This window comes from Canis lupus, chromosome X (genome assembly GCF_011100685.1).
Source record: "Canis lupus familiaris isolate Mischka breed German Shepherd chromosome X, alternate assembly UU_Cfam_GSD_1.0, whole genome shotgun sequence".
Taxonomy (NCBI): Eukaryota; Metazoa; Chordata; class Mammalia; order Carnivora; family Canidae; genus Canis; species Canis lupus.
This window is the reverse complement of record NC_049260.1, coordinates 55828019-55849137: the sequence shown is the minus strand read 5'-3', so window position 1 is coordinate 55849137 and position 21119 is coordinate 55828019. Positions and strand designations below refer to the sequence as shown.

Sequence of the window (21119 nt, the reverse complement as noted above, 5' to 3'; positions counted from 1 at the left end):
CTGGGGATCAAGAGTCGCATGCTCAGGCACCTGGGTGGGTCAGTGGTTGAATGTCTGCCTTTGGCTCAGGTCGTGATCCCAGGATCCTGGGATCAAGTCCCACAACAGGCTCTCCGCAGGGAGCCTGCTTCTCCCTTGCTTATATCTCTGTCTCTCTTTGTGTGTCTCTCATGAATAAATAAATAATATGTTTAAAATTTTTTTCTACAAAGCAGTAAGAAAAAGAGAAACAAAGCTAGGCAAAGGATATGAACAATATACACTTATATTCACACACACACACACACACACACAGGAAATACATGTGACTTTGAAGCATATTAGAAAGAAGCTTAACCTTACTTATAATAAAAAGATTGTGTTAAAATACAATGAGATAACATTCTTTTCCAGTAAATATGGCAATATCAGAAAGTTTGACAATACATTATTTTGGCAAGGGTGGGGACAAACAGACACTCTTGTATTTTGTTGTTGGCATTGTAAATTGGTGTAACTTTTGGAAGGCAACATATCAAAAACTTCTAAAGTACATATGCCTTTTTATTGGTAACAGAAAACCCAACTCCAATAGGGTTAAACAATAAAGAGGATTTATTGGTTTATACAAATGCAAATTCCAAGGGGTGAGAGAACTTTGCAGTTGATTTGATTCCACGGATCAAAGATATCACCAAGGACCCAATTTCTTTCTGTCAGATCTGTCTTCAAAAGTGTGAGCTTCATCATAAATTTGACTTCCTTCTTGGTAGCAAAAGGGCTATAGCATTTAAAGGCTTCACATCAGCTACACCACACTGTCCAAAAGAAGAGATAAAGTTGGCTTCTGTTACCTGTCTCAGAAGAGCAAAGAATGAAACCAAAACCAAAATCTTTTCCCAAATACTTCAATGAATATCCTCTAAGATTTCATTAACTTGAATTGGGTCAATGGCCCATTCCTGAACAATCCCCTTGACAGGACAATGGTATGCATTCATTGGCTATGGCTTGGGTTGCCTGAACCAATCACTGAAGCATGGGGGATGGGCTTACCCTGTTTGGGTTGAGGGTGGTACACCCCATCCAGAAGCTGAGGCTGAGATCAATTACACCAATTCAAACTTTATAACCACTAAATAACAGGGAAGATGTGAAATGGATCTTGGGCAGGGAATCACATCAGCCACAAACTACTTTGATCCAGGAACCATACTTGTAGGAATTTATCCTATAAATATACTGGCACATGTGTACAAATAAGTATGTTCAAGGAGATTGTTTATAAAACAGGTTATTGAAAACAACAAAAATGCCTGGGACTGGTCAAATAAATGATAATATAGCCATAAAAAATAAAAGGCAGCTATAAAAGTATTATTATGACACAATTTCAAAGATATGTTAAGTGAAAAAAAGCAGAGAAATAGCCTGCTGCCATTTGTGAAAAAAGGGAAAAGAGATGGAGATAGATTTTTAAAGGGAAAGGGGAAAGTAAACTTGTTTTCATCAAAATATCTGCCAGATAGAGATATCCAAACACATGTGCACACAAATATACCCACTTATACATGCATGATTTGTATAGACTGTATCTGGAAGATTCATGAGTAACCGACAATAGTAATCTCTGGAAAGGAAACCAGGGAACTAGGGACTTAGAGTAGGGGTAATACATAACTTTCATTGTATACCTTTTATACTGCTTGAATTTTCTTACCATGTGCATGTATTTTTAGTTAAAAAACATGTAGTAATTACATGTTTCTACGTGTTACCTGTCAGACTGGCAAAGATAAAAATACTTAATAGTTGGAAAGATGTTGGGAAACATACCCTTATCTATATTGTTATTTAATATATTAACACATCCTCTTTGAAGGCAATTTGGCAGTTTATTAAAACTAATAATGCACATAATCTTTCATCTAGCACTCACAACACACCTAAGATTTTATCCTACTGATTATGCTTATACACATTGGCAAAGATGCGTGAATAGACATGCAGTGTTTGTAGTAACAAAAGACTGAAGAAACTTAAATGTCCATCAACAGGAGATTGGTTAACTATATTATGATATATCCATAAAATGGAAGTTAATTTTAAGAAGGTAGAATTCTAGACAGCAATGAAAAAGAACTACTGATATATTCAACAACATAGATGAAGCTCACAGAAAATGCTGAATGAAAGAAGTCAGAGGCAAAAAGAATACATACCATTTATATGAAATTCAAATACAGGCAAAATTAATCTATAGATGTAGAAGTCAGAATGCAGTTAATCTTGGGAGTGGGTAAGACAGTGAGGGAGCATAGGAAGCCGGCCTGCTATGGTGCTGAAAATGCTCTGTATTTAGACATAGGGTAAGTTACATAGATGTATATACATATAAAAATATATACTTAAGATACATGCATTTTACTAAAATGTATGTTATATTTCAATACATGAAAGAAAGAGGTAGATTTTACAGTGATATGGAATGGATTTCAAGATATATTTTTAAGTGTGTATGGTGAGATAGATAGATATTATCTATCTCCATCCATACACATATATATATATATGGTACACTGAGAGGAAACAATGTATAACTACAATTCTGCTGGGTTAAGTGCTGGAGCACACTTTTGCCCTGAAGTCATTTGATTCCTGGTGGCCTACAGTTTTTTTTATTTATTAAGACTTATTTATTTGAGAGAGAGAGTGAGTAGGAAAGAGAATCTGAAGTAGACTCCCACACCAAGCATAGAGCCTGATGCGAGGCTTGACCTACCATCTCAAGACCATGACCTGAACCCAAACCAAGAGTAATATGCTTAACTGACTGAGCCATGCAAGCACCTCCTTACTGCCCAAGTTTAAAAGGCCCCATGCTTACAGGTGATGTCCAATTGGAGTTCAGGTGACTAACAGAGAAAACAGTGAGTGGAATAGCAGTATTTGAAGAAAAAGTAGCTGAGATTGATGAAAGATGACAATCTCTAAGATTCAGGAATCCTAAACAGGAAAACGAAACAAAGAAATACCCACCCAGACACATTGTTGTGAAACTTCAGAATATCAAAGAGAATATCTTAAAAGGAACGAGAGTCTTGTTATCTACTTATAAAAGTATACAATACTACCTATGACATATTCTTGCCCTCCAAAAGAGGAAAAAATAGAACCTGAATCTAAATGTAATCAAACCTTAGATCTACTCAATATTCAGGAAATAAAAAGAACAGAGAAATAACACCACAGGGATGCAATCACTAAGATCCATTCTATGGGAAACATGACAGGACAAACCACCCAGTTCCTTCAACAAATAAATCCCGTGGGAGAAAAAAAAGGAGGAGAAGAAAGGGGCACCTATAGATAAGAAATTTAAGAAACCTATCAACCAGCTGCAGTGTATAGTCCTCATTTGGCACCTGACAATCCTTGACAACAAACTCAAACATTTATGAGACAATGAGGAAAATGTGAACAGTGACTGTACATTTAAAGTACATGATATTAAAGCATTGTTAATTTTTATGGATAAAATGAAGTAATACAATGTCTGATATTTGCTTCAGAATAACCTTGGTGTGCAGGTGGGGGAGCAGGGGTTAGAGGAATATAGATGAAAAAAGATTGGCCATAAGTTGATAATCACTGAAGCCAGGTGACAGGTACACGGGGATTCAGTATACTACTCTTTTATAAAATTTTTAAAAAGATTTTATTTATTTATTTGACAGAGAAAGAGAGGGAACACCAGCAGGGGGACGGGCAGAGGGAGAGGGAGAGGTATACTCCTCACTGAGCAGGGAGCCTAATGCCGAGCTCGATCCCAGGACCTTGGGATCATGACTTGAGCCGAAGGCAGATGCTTAATTGACTGAACGACCTAGGTGCCCTACTTTTTTTTTAAAAGATTTTATTTAAAAAAAAAGATTTTATTTTTTGATCAGAGAGAGAGGAAAGAGCACAAGCAGGGGGAACAGCAGAGGGAGAGGGAGAAGTAGGCTCCCCACTGAGTAGAGAGCCTGATGCAGGGCTTGATCCTAGTACTCCGGGATCATGACCCAAGCTGAAAGCAGACACTTAACCAAATGAACCATCCAAGAGCCCCTATTATACTCTTTGCTCTTGTATGTTTGAAAACTTCCATAATGAAAATAGAAAAAAAAGAGCTGAAAAGAAAAGATATGACTCAGAGATGCCTGGGTGGCTCAGTGGTTGAACGTCTGCCTTCGGCTCAGGTTGTGATCCTGGTGTCCCAGGATCAATTCCTGCATCAGGCTCCCTGTGAGGAGCCTGCTTCTCCCTCTGCCTATGCCTCTGCCTCTCTCTGTGTCGCTCACGAATAAATAAAATCTTAAAAAAAATGACTGACAGCTGATTTATCAGCAAAGAGTTTAGAAGGTGTTTATAGTATGACATTCTTTGTATAAAAAATAACATATTCATATATTTTTTTCATATATATTCTATTTACATTGATTTATTTCTGGTAGTTCATAAAGAGTATAGATAAAAACTACAATCATCATACTCAATAGTGAGATATTATTGGCATTCTCCTTAAAGTAAGAACAAATCAAGAATATTCACCTATTCACCTGTTTTTTAAAAATACCACTACTCAACATTGCTTTCCAGGTTCTAGTGAAACCATTAAGACAAAAGAAGGTAAAAGTTATAAATATTATAGAGGAAGAGTCATAAAATGTCCTTGTTTACATAGAATATACAATCTAAGAAAATTGAGAAATAATTAAACAGGAAAAGCATTTGTTTGAAATCAATAATTTCTCTATATAAAAATTCCTCTATATAAAAATATCCAATCAGAAAATATAATGGGGAAAAAAATCCCATTCATAGTGGGAAAAAATGACAGAAGTAAATCCAACAAGAAATGTACAAAAGTGGGTGCCTGTCTGTCTCAGTCAGTAGAGCATGGGACTCTTATCTTGGGGTTGTAAATTCAAGCACCACATTGGGTGTAGAGATTATTTAAAAATAAAATCACACAAAAATGTACAAAACATTTACATGAATAAAACTACAAAATACTTAAGGCTATACATACAAAGACCTGAAAAATAGATAGATGTACAATATTCCTGAAGGATTTCATAATTGAAAATATTTCAAATAACTATAAATTTCCATTAACAATCTCATTGGGATTTTGGGGGCACAGGGTGGGAATACCAGAGAAGTTGATTCTGAAGTTTATCTGAAAGAATATATAGAAAGAGCCAAGAAACTTCTCAAAGATAGAAGGGAAGAAAAAAAGAACAAGGGAAGACTTGCCTACCAGATATAAAATTACTATATAAAGGTGTGATATACTTCAAGAATAGACAAACATGGGTGCCTGGCCGGCTCACTTGGTAGAGCATGCAACTCTTGATCTCAGGGTGTAAACTGGAGCCCCATGTTGGGTGTACAAATTACTTTAAAAAATTAAAATAAAAAAATAAAAAAGAATAGACAGATAACTGGAACTGAACAGAGAGGCAGTTATATGCAGGAATTTATTTCTAAAAGTAATCTCTACACACAATATGGGGCTTGAACTTACAACCCCAAGACCGAGTTGCATGCTCCACTGACTGAACCAGCCAGGAGCCCATCATGTGGGAATTTAGTATATGACAAATACAGCATTTCAGAACACTTCTAAGGCACCACTCAATGTATACTAATATATAAAATACAAACTCAAAGGACAGAAAGTTCCAAGTGTTCTCTAGAAGTAGGCAAGCCATTTGAGAAATGGTAGCTTAAATAGTAGCCAGGAAGAAATCCTAGTCTAGTGCAAAGGATACAGATGATGGCGCACCTGGGTGGCTCAGTGTAAGTTTAAACATCCAACTCTTGATCTCAGGGTTGTGAGTTCAAGCCTGGCATTAGGCTCCATGCTGAGCACAGAGCCTACTTTTTAAAAATGGGGAAAAAAGATGCAGATAAGAAGCAAATTTACCAGTAAAACTATGGAAAGGCCCCAGGATCTAAGACAAGATACAAAAGAGTATGAGCATGATACATGGGGCTGAAAATGAAGTTAACTGAAAGTCTGCACATGAATATTCAGTAAAAAAAAATGCTCACCCTTTGTTTTTTTTTAAGATTTTATTTCAGAGAGAATATGTGAAAGTGGTGGGAGGGGAAGAGGGAAACTCCCTGCTGAGCACAGAGCCTAGCTTGGGGCTCAATCCCAGGACCCTGAGATCATAACCTGAGCTGAAATCAAGAGTTGGACACTTAACCGACTGAGCCACCCAGCCACCCCTCACCCTTTCTTATAATCAGAGAAAATGCAAAATAAAAACAAGATACCGTCATTTGCACATCTAGTTGGTAAGCATTTTTTAATTGATAACAAAGTATTTTTTCCTTTTTTTAAAAAAGATTTTATTTATTCATGACAGGCACACAGAGAGAGGCAGAGACATAGGCAGAGGGAGAAGCTGAAGGGAGCCCGATGTGGGACTCAATCCCGGGACTCCAGGATCATGCCCTGGGCTGAAGGCAGGCACTAAACCGATGAGCCACCCAGGCATCCCTGATAACAAAGTATTGATGAGAGTATTGGGGAAACTGGTACCTTATATACTGCTGGATGGCCATGTAAATTGGAATAGTCTTTGTGGAGGAAAGTCAGACAGTATCTATTAACATTTTTAAAAATTTATTTTTAAAGTAATCTCTATGCCAATGTGGGGCTTGAATTCATGACCTCGAGATCAAGAATCATATGCTCCTCTCACTGAGCCAGCCAGGAGCCCTTCTATTAACATTTTAGATATACAAAATGTATATATCTTCTTTCCAGCAATCCCACTTCTAAATTTAAGAAATATTAGCACAAATAATCAAAGATATGGGTAGCCTGGGTGGCTCAGTGGTTTAGCGCCGCCTTCAGCCCAGGGCGTAATCCTGGAGACCCAGGATGGAGTCCCGCGTTGGGCTCCTTGCATGGAGCCTGCTTCTCCCTCTGCCTGTCTCTCATGAATAAATAAAATCTTTTAAAAAAACAAATAATCAAAGATAAATGTAAAATGATTTTCATTGCTGCATTTCTTTTTTTTAAATTTTATTTATTTATTCATGAGAGACACAGAGAGAAAGGCAGAGACATAGGCAGAGGGAGAAGCAGGCTCCCTGAGGGGAACTCGATACGGGGACCCCAGGATCACGACCTGAGCCAAAGACAGATGCTCAACCACTGAGCCATCTAAGCGCCCCTAAATTTTATTTTAGATATGAGTTTGAAATTATGGCAAAACATGAGTGGAAATGCTAGCAAGAAGTTAACTGTAAATGCAAAATTCAAATTCATGAGAAAAGTCAGCACTGAAAATAGATGAGTATCATCTTCATCAATGTGACATTTAAATATTCAACTTTCATCTTTAAAAAAATTGCAGAAGTGAATAAAATGGAAAATAAATTTTTAAAAAATAATATATTTGAACCTTTAAATTTATTCTTCAGAGAAAGTCACTGTTAGTTTGGTGTGTATCCTTTCAAACATTTTCTATATATTTGTAGTTTGATCTGTAAAGCTCCTCCCTGTGGATTTTGCTGATTACATAGGTATTGTGCAGTTCTTCTATTTCCTGCAAATTGGCAGCTGGATCCAAAGATCTGACCCCAAAGATCAGATCAAACTTGGGTTCCACTCTTTGGTATGACTATAAGATGGACACAATGTCTCTTTAGGATCTTAAAAGCTGTTGATGCTTATGTCTGTTTATCAAGGATTGCTAAAAAGTGATGTTCTGATTTTATTATTTCTTTTTATTCATTGGAATAGTTTTGTAAAAAGACATATCCCCCCATCTATTTTGTTACTCAGTTCAGATAGGAAATACAGGATAAATGCTAGATTCTCTCCCTTTATTGATTAATTTTCAAGATAATGAATTGGTTACCTATCATGAGCTCAGACATGAATGACAAGAAGGAGCCAGTTATTCAAAATCCTGGAAGGAGACTATTCCAGGCAGAGGGATCAGATATAACAGAGGCACTGAGGAAGGAGTGAGTTGTGTTAAGTTCAAGAAACACAGCACAGCATGGCCACATTGCTTGCTTCTTCCTCTCTTTGCTCCCTTCACCCTCATCAGAACTCACCTGTGTTGGCACCCTGATCAGACTTCCAGCCTCCAGAATTATGAGAAATAAATTAGTTGTTTATGAACTGCCAAGTCTATGATACTTTATCATAACAGCCTAAGCTAAGACGTAGCTCTTACATCTATGACTCCATTCTTACTACCACGCCCACTTAGTCTGGGGCTTAGCTTTCTCCCCTGGACCACTGCCAATTATCCTCAACTAGTTTCCCTGCCTCCAAGTATCTCTTCCATCCTACTCAATTAACTCCTTACTCATCATCAAAAGTTTTCAATTCAGTGTATAACTATTTTTGGCAAGAATGCATCTATAATATTTTAACAGATGTCACTGGCAAAATAAGATTAATTTAGTAGAGGAGGGTGTTTGCTGGAAAGTACTGCTTAAACACCAAAGAACATGGGCTTTGTAGTCAAGACCTAGATTAGTGCCCCAGGCTCTGACACTTGATAGTTGTGTGACCTAGGGAAAATTATGTAACCCCTCTGAAGCTCAATTTCCTCATGTATTATAAAAATAATAATGCTTTTAATACACTGTTGTGAGAATTAAACAATATATATTTTCATTTGAGATACATGTATAGGTTATATACAGAGACAGAAAAAGATAACAGAGAATAGACAGATTATTTATTACAGTACTTAGATCACAGTAAAGGCTCAATAAAGAGTAGTTTGTTACTCTTCCCACTATGCCTCTTGCAGAAGCTACAATTTCAGTGATGAACTCCACCTGCTTAAAACCTCAGTTATTGCTAAGAGCTGTTCTAGAGCCATTTGAGAATATCCAAAAACCTAAGGACCCCAGTGGAGTTCTAGAAGAGTCCCTTTGACAAGCCTATTGAGAAACTAATAAGGCCTTGGTTAATCACTGATATCTCACCTAGATATAATACTCTTCCAAACAAGTTTTATGTCTTTGATCTCTTCAACTCTAACTTCAGTGGGACCCCTAGGTACTTTACCTCTCACTTCATCCACATCAGTTATTACCTCCCAGTTACTTCAGATTCAGTGTTAATAGTCTTTGGGATCCCTGCTTCCACTGTCCCCATTCTCTCTTTCTTCTGTTCCCCAAATCCCAGGACACTACTAGAGGGAGAACCAAGCATACCAATATAAATTCATGCTGTCCAATTTCAACTTGGCCCTTGCAGCTGCTCAGCAATCCTTTTAGTTGTCTCATATGTTCCCTGGCACTCTCCCCACAGATGCTGTTCCAGACTCTCTTCATTCTACTTAATATCTCTGCTTCTACTTCCACCGAATTCATAGCAAACACTTTTATCAGGCTACCTGTCCCTCCTGTAACAAATCAGTAATATCTTTCTCCCTTCCAGCCCTGTCCTCTAGCCATCTAGTTCCCTTCCTGGAAAAGCAATCAATATTCTTTTTTTAGGCTATATTAGAGAGAGTATGCATGCATGGTGGGAAGAGGGGGCAGTACAGAAGGAGAGGGAGAGGATCTCCAGCAGATTCTGTGCTGAGTGTGGAGCCCGATGTGGGGCTCCATTCTGTGATCCTGAGATCACGACTTGAGCTGAAACTAAGAGTTGGATGCCTAACCAACTAAGCCACCCAGGCACCCAAAACAATCAATATTCTTGATCTCTTATTTATCCCTTCAGAGATATTTTTATGATTCTACAAGCAAAAATATGGAAAACAAAGAACTTTCACTTGTCATTAAAGATAAATAGGATTTGGATATGTGGCGACAAAGGAGATGATACTCCAAGCAGAGGAAACATCCTGGGCAAAGGCACAGAGGTGGGAATGAATAGATAAGATATATTTAGAAAACAGGGTATATAGCAAGTAGTGTAATCCCCAGAGAAACAATCCCAACTGCTGCTTCAAGTACTATGTCTCCTTTTCCAGCTCTGACTTCAGCCTGATCACTGCTTCATTGCCTGCCCTGCTCTAAATACCAGCAGAGTGGAAATCTGACACTGCTGGCCCCTCACCCATCCTATCTTGCCTGGACCTCCGTTACTATTTATTGAGCTCTGACCCCAACTATCTGTTTCAGTACTGCTAAAGAGTCTTGGCTCTTTCCTGAGTCACTTGCCAAGCCAGACACCTTCCACATCTTTGGTCACATGGACAATTTCCCCACCCTACTGAAAATAGGACAATGAATATAGAAGATGCATTGTACAACACTAATTTTACCAATATATAGAACAGAGGTCAAGGAAACATTTTAAACTATATAGCAGAGATACAATAAGCAAAATCCAGACTGTGTGAAACTCTACTGAAAAATAATCTGATTTCAAAAAAAAAAAAGGAAAAATAATCTGATTTTCTCAATAAAAAATTGTAAGGAAAAAAAAGAGATGAAAGGGAACTGTTAGTTTAAAACTGACATATGGGGCACCTCGCTGGCTCAGTGGGTGGAGCATAGGACTCTTGGTCTCTGGATCATGAGTTCAAGCCCCACGTTGGACATAGAGAGAATACTTTAAAAAAATAGATAAAATTGACATACAATACATATCCACCAATCACAATGTATAGACTTTATTTGGATACTGATTCAAACTAAGAAGCTGTAAAAAAAATTCTTTTGACATTTATGAAACTACTGGAAATTTAAATATTGATTGGTACTTAATGATATTAAAGGGAATATTGCTTGTTCATGTGTGCTAATGATATCACAACTATGATTTTTTAAAAAAGGATCCTTACCTCTTAAAGATACATACGGAAATATTTAGGTAGGGAATGATATCATGTCTGGGATATGCTCCAAAATAGTATAGAAAGGAGGAGATAGATGAAACAAGAGTGTGACAGTTGATACTAGGTAAAGCTGAGTGTTTGGTAAATGGGGATTCATTATACTATTCTGTCTACTTTTGTACATGTTTTAAATTCTCTGTAATGAAAAGCTTTAAAACGTTATTGAATTGTCAAGCATCCCATGAAAGTGTGTGTATTAGTCAGAAGGAGTGGAACAGGAGGAGCTGGAATTTGAGAAGAGGATGGTCTGTTAAGAGCCTCTGTGGGGAGAGTGCCAGGGAACGTATGAGACAAAGAAAAGGGTTGCTGAGCAGCTGCAAGGGCCAAGTTGAAGTTGGACAGCATGAATTTATATTGGTCAGCTTGGTTCTCCCTGTAGCAGTGTTCTGAGGTTTGGGGAACAGAAAGGGAGAAAGGGGACAGTGGAGGCAAGGATCCCAGAAATAGTAACACTGAATCTAGTGTAAAAGTTGTTTAGAAAGTGTTACATCAATGTAAGATATCACTGATTCACCAAGGGCTTCGCTGGTTCCTAGACAGGCTTGTCAAATGAAGTCCACTAGGCTAGAGAGGCTTGGTGTTATGCTCCTCTTCTAAGACCCCTCTTCTAGGACCCCAGTTGGGTCCTTAGGTTTTGGATATTCTCAAACGGCTCTAGGACAGCTCTTAGCAATGACTGAGTTTTGATCAGTAGCTATGTTACTTCATGCAAGATATTTCCTTCCCTGAGGAGGTATCCTCATTTATAAAAATTTGGGATAATAATACTTATCTCATGGAGCAGGTGTGAGGATTAAGTAACATAATGTGGGTAGAAGTGGTTAGCACAGTGGCATTCTACACATGATGCTTTATTTCTTCAGCAGATGAATACAATCTCCCTTAATCCTGGAGCTGAGGCAATGGTATGTTAAATATGTTATCACTTTGTGGTCAGCAAAACCTGACCATCAAGAAAATCTTATTTTCTTATTGAAACACTGTAAAATTGGATATTGAAGATGTGTTCCTCCTCTCCAAGAGTAAAAAATACCCCAACTTTCCTAACAGTCTGAAGTGAAAGCTTTTGGTGAAGAGGAGTAATAGTAGTACTTATAATAGGAAACACTTACATAGTTCTTACTATATATTCCAGGCACTGTTCTAAATATGTGTTAGCTACTATTACCATAATATAAAAATCTGGACCTCAAAAGATATGGCCTAGAGATAAAAATGTTTGAGTCATCTGCATGTGGGTGATATTTGAAATCATGGACATAATTGAAAATGTCTAAAAGAGTTATATATTAAGAACAGTGCAAGACTAGGACTAAGTTCTGAGGAACTTCATTATTCAATGGCCAGGTAGAAAATGAAGAGTCTGCAAAGGAGACTGAAAGGAATGACCAGAGAAGTGGGAGGACAACCAAGAAGAGCCATACAGCATAGAAGCCAATGTATTGAAATGTATTTCACAGAAGAAACCATCATGGGTGTCAAATTTTGCTTGTGAGATCAAGTAAGACAAGGACCAAAACTATCCATTGGATTTAGTGATTTGATGGACAAAAGTGACCTTATCACCACAGACTGAACAGGTTGGAAGTGTGTTTAGAAGGGAATGGAAAGGAGGAAATAGAAAATGAGTATTATTTTGAGAAGTTTGCTTATAAAGGAGAGAAGGGAGTTAAGCAGCAGTTGGAAAGGGTTATGTAGTCAAGGGAAATTGTTTTTGTATAATCAGAGAGACGTGAGCATGTTTAAATGTCAATGAAAATGCCCAATGGAAAAAAAAAAAGAAAATGCCCAATGAGAGGGAAAGGTTGAATAAACAGGAGAGAGAGGATAATTAATAGTGTAAAGTTTCTAGGAAGGTGTGAAGGAACAGGATAACAAAGCACAATGGAGAGAAATAAGAAGTGTAAAGGAGGTAAGGAGAAGATTTGTGCTAATTTGAACAAATATGTATATTTGATGGTGGGAAGTGGGGAAGTAAATGAGATAATGCATGCAAAGCACTTAGCATAGTGCCTGGCAGGTTAGTTTGTATGAGAAATGGTAGCTGTGGTTATTGTTGTTATTATTATTGTTATGCACCTGCTTGAAACTTTCTTACATTTTAGGCTTTGTACTACATAAAATAAGTACACTACTTTATTAATTATGTAAACCTGAAATTTTATATATCAAGTTTATATACAAGGGTTACTTGAACTTTTTGATTCCTCACCTTCATCCTCTCCAGGAATTCTGGGTAGTTACTGGTCCCCTGATTTTGATAAGATAGAAAAAAGTTGTACATTAAAGATCAATGCACTTTCTGCACTTTTCTACACACATTCTATGCCTCTAAATTTTTTAAATGTCTACCAAAGCCCCTATTGATGTCAACTCACCTATAGAAAAATGACATTAAAAATAACCTGCTGCCAGGGTTTGAAAGGATCTGAAGGGTTCAGGTCAAGGGGGAGATGTTATTTGCACTTCAAATACATAGAATGAGAACAGAGAAATGAGCCATAAATGTGGAATATCCTGGAGGTCCAGGAAGCCCCTTTAACTCTGATCAAACTTTTCTGTGAGGTAGAGATGCATTCTCCAATATCCTCTAATCTTGCTTCAAGCTCCAAATCCTCAGCCATGCTATCCTGTGATCCCTTACCTTTGCTGCCCACGTCCATTCTTCCACCTCCATCTTACCTGTAGCTCCCAATGAGATATTATGTTCCTTAAATCTGAACTGAGAGCAATGGGTGCTATGAAAAGAACTTGAGATCATTTTGAGGCTTGGTGAAGCTTTCTAGTTTGATGTTTCTTAGAGCCTGAATCACCCAGATTCCTGGCCACCCTGTTGAAGGGGGGTGGGTAAATCTGACTCAAAGGAGACTCAAGAAAGAGATTATCACTCCTTTGATTAAGAATCTACATTTTAGAGGCACCTGGGTAGCTCAGTCAGTTTAGCATCTGCCTTCAGCTCAGGTCATGATCCCAGGATCCTGAGATTGAGCACTCCCAAGGGGCTCCCTGCTCAGCAGGGAGTCTGCTTCTCTCTCTCCCTCTGTCCCTGCCCTTGCTGGTGCTTGTGCTCTCTTTCTCAAATGAATACATAAAAAATCTTTAAAAAGAAGAATCTACATTTTAAAAATGTCTATACTGCCTTTTTCTTTATAAATTTTATTTAAATTCAATTAATTTAGTGTGTTGTTAGTCTCAGAGATAGAATTCAATTCTCTCTTTTATTTATTTTTTTTTAATTTTTATTTATTTATGATAGTCACAGAGAGAGAGAGAGAGAGGCGCAGAGACATAGGCAGAGGGAGAAGCAGGCTCCATGCACCGGGAGCCCGATGTGGGACTCGATCCCGGGTCTCCAGGATCGCGCCCTGGGCCAAAGGCAGGCGCCAAACCGCTGCGCCACCCAGGGATCCCCAATTCTCTCTTTTAAATCATGTTCAAAATCCTGCATCTAGAATTTTAGTCTCCTCCCAATCTAGCTACATTTAACTTTTTGTTCTCTCCCTTAAACACATCCTCCATCTGATATATTAGCAGTGGTTAGAAACAGCAAAGGGACTAAGCTTGGAGGAATTGGAAGAAGAACATTTACTGTTTATATACTTCTGCATTGAGTATTTTACAGTGACAATGTATTACTTTTGGAATTTAAAATAAAACACAAAAAGGAAAATAAAATACTTTCCAGGGGTACCTGGGTGGCTCAGTCAGTTGGGTGTCTGCCTTTGGCTCAGATCATGATCCCAAGGTCCTGGGACAGAGCCCAGCATGGAGCCCCTGATCAGCAGAGTCTCTCTCTTCCTCTCCATCTGCCTCTCCCGCAGCTCATGTTCTCTCTCGCTCTCTCAAATAAATAAAATCTTTTTAAAAAATAAAACACCTGGCCTCAGTTTGGCTCTCCGCACTCTTCCATACCCATCCAAATTTCTCATTCCTACAAATTTCCATTCAAAACTCAAAATTTCTTATCCTTTACATTTTTGGCCAATTGATTTTCAACTAGGGTGCCAAGACAATCCAATGGAGACAGAATAGCCTTCTCAACAAATGGTGCTGGGACAAGTAGATATCCACATTCAAAAACAAAGTTGGACCCCTACCTCATGCCACATACAAAAAATAACTCCAAATGGATCAAAGAACTAAATGTAAAACCATAAAACTATAAAACTCTTAGAAAACATAGGAACAAATCTTCATGGCCTTGATATTAAACCATGGGTTTTTGGCTATGACGTCAAAAACGTAAGAAACCAAAGAAAAAATAAATTAGACTTTATAAAAATTTAAAACTTTTGTGTACCATCAAGGACCCCATCAAGGAAGTAGAAAGACAAAACACAGAATGGGAAAAAATATTTCCAAGTCATGTATCTCACAAAAGACTTGTCTCCAGAACATGTTAAAGAAATTCTTAGAACTCAATAAAAAGACAACCCAGTTAACAAATGGGCAAAAGATGTGAATAGACATTTCTCCAAATAAGAACACAAATGGCCTGGAGGGTATTATGCTGAGTGAAGTAAGTCAGTCGGAGAAGGACAAACATTATATGTTCTCATTCATTTGGGGAATATAAATAATAGTGAAAGGGAAAATAAGGGAAGGGAGAAGAAATGTGTGGGAAATATCAGAAAGGGAGACAGAACGTAAAGACTGCTAACTCTGGGAAACGAACTAGGGGTGGTAGAAGGGGAGGAGGGCGGGGGGTGGGAGTGAATGGGTGACGGGCACTGGGTATTATTCTGTATGTTAGTAAATTGAACACCAATAAAAAAAAAAAAAAGAAAACAAAACAAAAACAACAACAACAAAAAAAAACACAAATGGCCAATAAGCACATGAAAAGATGCTCAACATCATTACCCATGGGGAACATGCAGTTGAAACCATAATGAAATTCTACTTCACACTCAGAACGATGGCCATTAAAAAAAGGACAAATAACAAGTGTTATTGAGGATATGAAGAAACTGGAACTACATTGCTGAAAGGAATGTAAAATGGCACAGCCTCTTTGGAAAACAGTCTAGCAGTTTCTTAGAAGGTTAAAGGTACGATTTGACCCAGAAATTATACTTCTAGATACTTGGATACTTCCAAGAGAAGTGAAAATATCAGTCCACCTAAAAACTTGTATATGAATGTTCATCGAAGCATTATTCATAATAATAAAAACAACCCAAATGTACCTCAACTGACAAAATAAACATAATGTGATATATCCATACAGTGGAATATTATTCAGCCATAAAAGAAATATTGATACATGTTACAACATGGACGAGCTATGAAAACTTTATGAGTGAAAGAAATCTTCTACAAAAGACCACATATTATATGATTCCAGTCATATGAAATATCCAGAATAGGTAAATCCGTAGAGGCAGAAAGTAGATTAGTGGTTGCCCACAGCTATGAGTATGGGGGGGGGGACTGGTAGTGATTGCTAATGGGTACAGGGTTTCTTTTTGGAGTGATGAAAATTGATTGTGATTGTACAACTCTGAGCATACTAAAAAAACCACTAAATTTTATACTTCAAATGGGTGAATTGTATGGTATATGAATTTTATCTCAATAAAGCTGTTAAAAGATGTTCTTCCATGGAGCTTTCCTTTTCTACTATAGTCCACATTAATCACTTCACTCTCTCTTAACTCCTATAGCTCTTAATAACTATACTGCACAACGTAACATTCAGTTAAGCTGATAATGTTTATTGTTATTTCATGTAGATTAGCCTGTCAGCCAGACTAATTTTCCTGCGAGGAATAAATAAGTTTTCCAGTTCTCAGATAGCTCTAAACCACCTAAGGTGCAACTGGGCACACATTAAGTACTCAGTAAATTACCTGGTGATTGTGAAGAACAGATTGAATGTATATGTGCTTGTTTTCACACGTGTGTTAAAGACACACAGATGTTGGGGGAATGAATACAATCTTAGTGAGGTGAGAGAATAACACTATGTGAAACTGCAGAATACAAGATTTATTTAAGGGAAAAAACAGCATGGTTTGGACACCTTTGTTCTCCCCTCCTTCAGCCTACTGCTGCTCAATGACTCCTCATGGCCAACCATATCCTGGTCTCTTGAGATTCTAAGGGAACCACTGAGGTCCTATCTAGATACTTGACTGGTGTCACTATTCCCCCATTGCTTCCTCCTCTTCCTCCTCTGTCCAGCTCAGATCATCATCTGAATCCTCAGATTCTTCCTCATCCATCTCTAACACATCCCCTGCCTTAGCCTTCTCAGCTAGTGCATCGGGGTGCTCCAGCTGGGCCCAGGATCCCGGGTCAGCCTTGACCAAGGAGATTTCAACCCGAGATGGCATCAAGGAAACAGAGCTCTGCTCCACGTTTATGACCTGAGGAGGAGGAAAATATAGAGGAACACAGAAGAAGGAGAAAATGAGGACATCAAAGGGGTGGGATGGTAATGAATGACAAAGAAAAATAAACAGATGTAAGGTAGGCAAAACAAGATAGGGGAGGAATAAAACAATATAGTAAGAGAGAAAAAAAAGGAGAGGAGGAGGGGAGAGAAAAAAGGGAAGCAAAGGGGGAGAAAGAATATCAAAGCAAATGAGGAGAAACCTCCACTTTCCCACTATAATTCCATCCCTTAAGATACCCTCTATTCATTCCAGTCAGGTCCTTCTTTTCACCCCATCTGCCTCCCCCTCTTGTGCCCCTTATCTTCACTTACCCCCCAGAGCTTCATCTGTGCCTGGAACACACGGTTACCATCAAAGACAATGTGGACGTGAAGCTGAAAGAAAATAATTAAATGGGTAGTAACAATCCCAGAAGGTCAGAACAAGTTATTACAACAGAGAACCAGGTCAGAGGTGTGAGCCCTACATCCACAGGTCAGCCAGATAGCCCTAACCTACTAGCTCTACCTTCCTCTGAGGGGATTATGGAGCCCACATGTCCACTCCAGACAATGACTCTGTCTGTAAAATTGTAGTATCACCCAATTCACCAGCTTCCCGTCCAGCATCAGACATTCCTCACCTCAGTTTGACTGGCCTTCACCCAGTTGAACGCAGGAAGTGGAATCTGGCCATATATAGTTACCACTACTAAGGAATCTGTCTGGTGCCAATCATGACGGCAAGATGCTGGCAGCTGGAGAAAAGATGTGAAATATGGGTGGTAAGAATGAACTCTCAACCCAAGGGAAGTTATCAGGTGCGTCTAGAGAAGAGACACAGAATCTGAGCGATTAATACTACTTCATATTGCAAAGCCTCTAGGCTGTTGAGGATAAAAGGGCAGAATCTTATTTGGTCTGTACAAAAGGGAGGAGATAGAGAGCTTGGCCATGAGGTACGGGGGGCAGGATTTCTGGAATTGGGTTCTAATCAAGTGTTTGGGAAAGTTGGGGCTTACCTGCTTCCCCCAGTCATGCCTACCAACTCTGCATCCTGGCTGTGCCAGGAATGCCCCAAAATCCAGGGTCTGGATGCCACAACAGCTCCAAGACTTCATCCTGAGGTAGAAGGATAATTCAACTGAATCTCCTTTCCTCTCCCCATGAGCCCCCACCCACCTTATGATCAAGAGTGGGAAAAACTGGTCTCACGGAGCCTACCCAGTCCCCTCTCTCACCCCTCATGGAATCGAGGTGCTCCTGGGTGGTAAGTACATGGAGTAGCATCACTCTCAGGGCCTTGGTAAACCTAAGATGGATAGGGGAGAATCAGGAGAGGAATCAGGTCATTCTAAAATACACCCAGCAGCCTCATATCTATACCCAGTCATCCCAGATATAGCATCTCTCAGCCACATGTTTGCATCCCCTATAAGCTCTCACTCACAGCATCACATGCTGGATTCTGGCAGCTAGAACCAGTTCGGATCAGACTACTGTCAAGTCCTAGGCAAAGGAAACAAGAGTCAGGAACCTATCCATTCCCTCCACCTAATTGCCACTTTCACTAAATTCCAGTCTGCAAAGCCTTCCTACTAAGGACTCACTTACCTGCTCCAGGTTCTTGGTCTAATTCCTTCTGTTCCAATGCCATTTCCAGGGCTTGGGATATATTTAGTGGAAGCAGCTTTGGAGGCAACTCTGACCTAGGGTGCATGGGTGGGGTGATTTAGTTCTGACCCATTAACTTGATCAACAGCTCCAACACTTCCACCAGTGGTAATAGTATCAAAGAAGTCTGGTGAAAGTGGGGGCAGGATTGGAAAAGTTGGTTAGCAACTCCATTGCCAAATATCTTCTTTGTGGACATCCCAAATCTCTGAACCCTGGACAAATCCCTAGAGCTCTTCTTGCCCATCTACTCAATTGCTCTAACATTTCTATGCAGAACTGCATCATATCTGCATCCTCTTCTAATTAATTGTGGACCTAACATGACTTTCTTCTGTTGCTCATGCTACTTCCACAAAATTAATTTATTCTCTGCAGCCTACATGGCTGCTAATACTGCACGTTTTTCTTGATGGAAAACTCATTTTAAAGCTTTTTTCCGGGATCCCTGGGTGGCGCAGCGGTTTGGCGCCTGCATTTGGCCCAGGGCGCGATCCTGGAGACTCGGGATCGAATCCCACATCAGGCTCCCGGTGCATGGAGCCTGCTTCTCCCTCCGCCTGTGTCTCTGCCTCTCTCTCTCTCTCTCTCTCTCTCTGTGACTATCATAAATAAATAAAAATTTTTAAAAAATAAATAAATAAATAAAGCTTTTTTCCAAAAAGAAAAAAAATCAAGTCATTCACAACAATCTCCCTTGTATTATAACTAAGTATGTATTTATGAGGGGCTATCTACTTCTGCTAACTCTAAATACCTATCCCATCACCCACATACCAACTTAAAGACATTATTTCTGGATACAAATTCCCCCTAAGGTATAAAATAGACACAAAGCCCACACACTTACTTGCCCCTCCTCACATCTCTAATCCCCAAACCTGAATGACCCATTAATCACTTCTAGGAAGTTCCATGAATGTAGGAAAAACCCAGGGACCTCCTCCTCTTTACTTGGGCCTCTCCCGATGCAAAGTCTCTGCTGACTTTGGAATCGTATTCAGAGGTTTTTGCTCCTGAAGTGAACTGCTTGTGGCAGGCACCTCGGGTTGAGGGGCCTCAGGGAGCTTCTCAGCACAGTGTGGTCCCACAGTACAGCCCTAGTACAGATAAGGAGAGAAGGATTAGGGATAAAATCCTTCTATTAGGGACAGAATCTAAGGAAGTAAATAATTTACCTTGATGTTTAAGAATTCAGAGAAATCTACAGTTCGCTTCCGGCAGCAGGACCAACCCTGATAACAAAAGACCCAGCTCAGCTTAGATTCTTGGGTATATTTCCTTTAGGAAATGCTTTTGGTATCCTCCCTTGCCTACTTCTCACCTTAAGTGCATCATGGAAGATTGGGACCCCAGGGTGATGGCAACAGGAATCTGTGGATACCAGCAGAAGGATCAAGGAAAGCCAACTATAGCTAGCATCACTTCTCTTACTTTCCCAGATTTATATGCTCATGGTTTTTAATATATAAAAAAAAAGATCTTAGACTACCCAGACCAATTAAACTAGGGCAGATACACCAAATTTCTCTGCTCCCTTAAGACCGCCCACAGCTGATCACTCCCCTAGCACAGAGAGCCCCCTGGCAAATTCAGAATTACTCACCAGGAAGGTTGGCATTGGGGTCAAAGTGCTGCCCACAGCCTTTGTTATGGCAGAGTAGAGACATGATGTTGGCAAAATTACTGAAAGGGTATTTCAAGGAGTCTGGCTGCCGAGTGGGGAACACCTCTTAGTCTGGAGGCTTTTAGCTGCCTGGAAGGGCCAGCTGTTTCTATCTTTAGTTCAGGAGGCGTACACCTCCTAACATGGGCAAGGGAACTTCAATTGGTCTTCTCAACCAATAGGAAAGAGCTCAGGAGTTTAGCTCTGGGGCTCAAGAAAAAAGGATCAGGCAGAGTAGGGCTTGGAACTTGGGTGAGGTCAACTAACCACCGCCCAGACAGTTTTAGATTTACCAGGCCAATTCCAAGCCTCTGACATATCAGCAGCTGCTCAGAAGTGAATCCCGATTTTGAGACCCCTCCCAGCTCAATGAAGGCACCCCAGTTCCTTCAGCTCATTTTCTTCCTCTTTCAGAGCAGCTTTCTTCTCTCATCCTCATTGCTTCTGTATCACCAATAGCTCCAATCTTTGTCAACCACTTAAGCCATAGTATGCATCCAACTTCCCCAAGTTTGCCTAAATCGAGGATTCACTT

The 21119-nt window shown here is 39.3% G+C and overlaps 1 protein-coding gene across 5 annotated transcripts; it reads right to left on the bottom strand.

Annotated features, from left to right (window-relative positions):
• Positions 1-571: 571 nt before the first annotated feature.
• Positions 572-21079, bottom strand: ITGB1BP2 (integrin subunit beta 1 binding protein 2). 5 transcript variants are annotated; one of them, XM_038587680.1, is made up of 12 exons: positions 20525-21079; positions 20243-20292; positions 20097-20153; positions 19873-20018; positions 18859-18953; positions 18695-18753; positions 18486-18556; positions 18267-18366; positions 17889-18002; positions 17578-17640; positions 13078-13116; positions 572-797 (listed from the first exon to the last, which is right to left on the bottom strand). In XM_038587680.1, exons 1-12 carry the CDS (start codon positions 20586-20588, stop codon positions 726-728), a joined length of 930 nt encoding a protein of 309 aa, XP_038443608.1. In that variant the 5' UTR covers positions 20589-21079; the 3' UTR covers positions 572-725. The 5 variants fall into 5 exon arrangements, with proteins under 5 accessions (XP_038443608.1, XP_038443609.1, XP_038443610.1 ...); XM_038587681.1 differs by lacking the exon at positions 13078-13116; XM_038587679.1 differs by lacking the exons at positions 572-797; positions 13078-13116 and adding an exon at positions 16836-17236.
• Between the last annotated feature and the right edge of the window lie 40 nt (positions 21080-21119).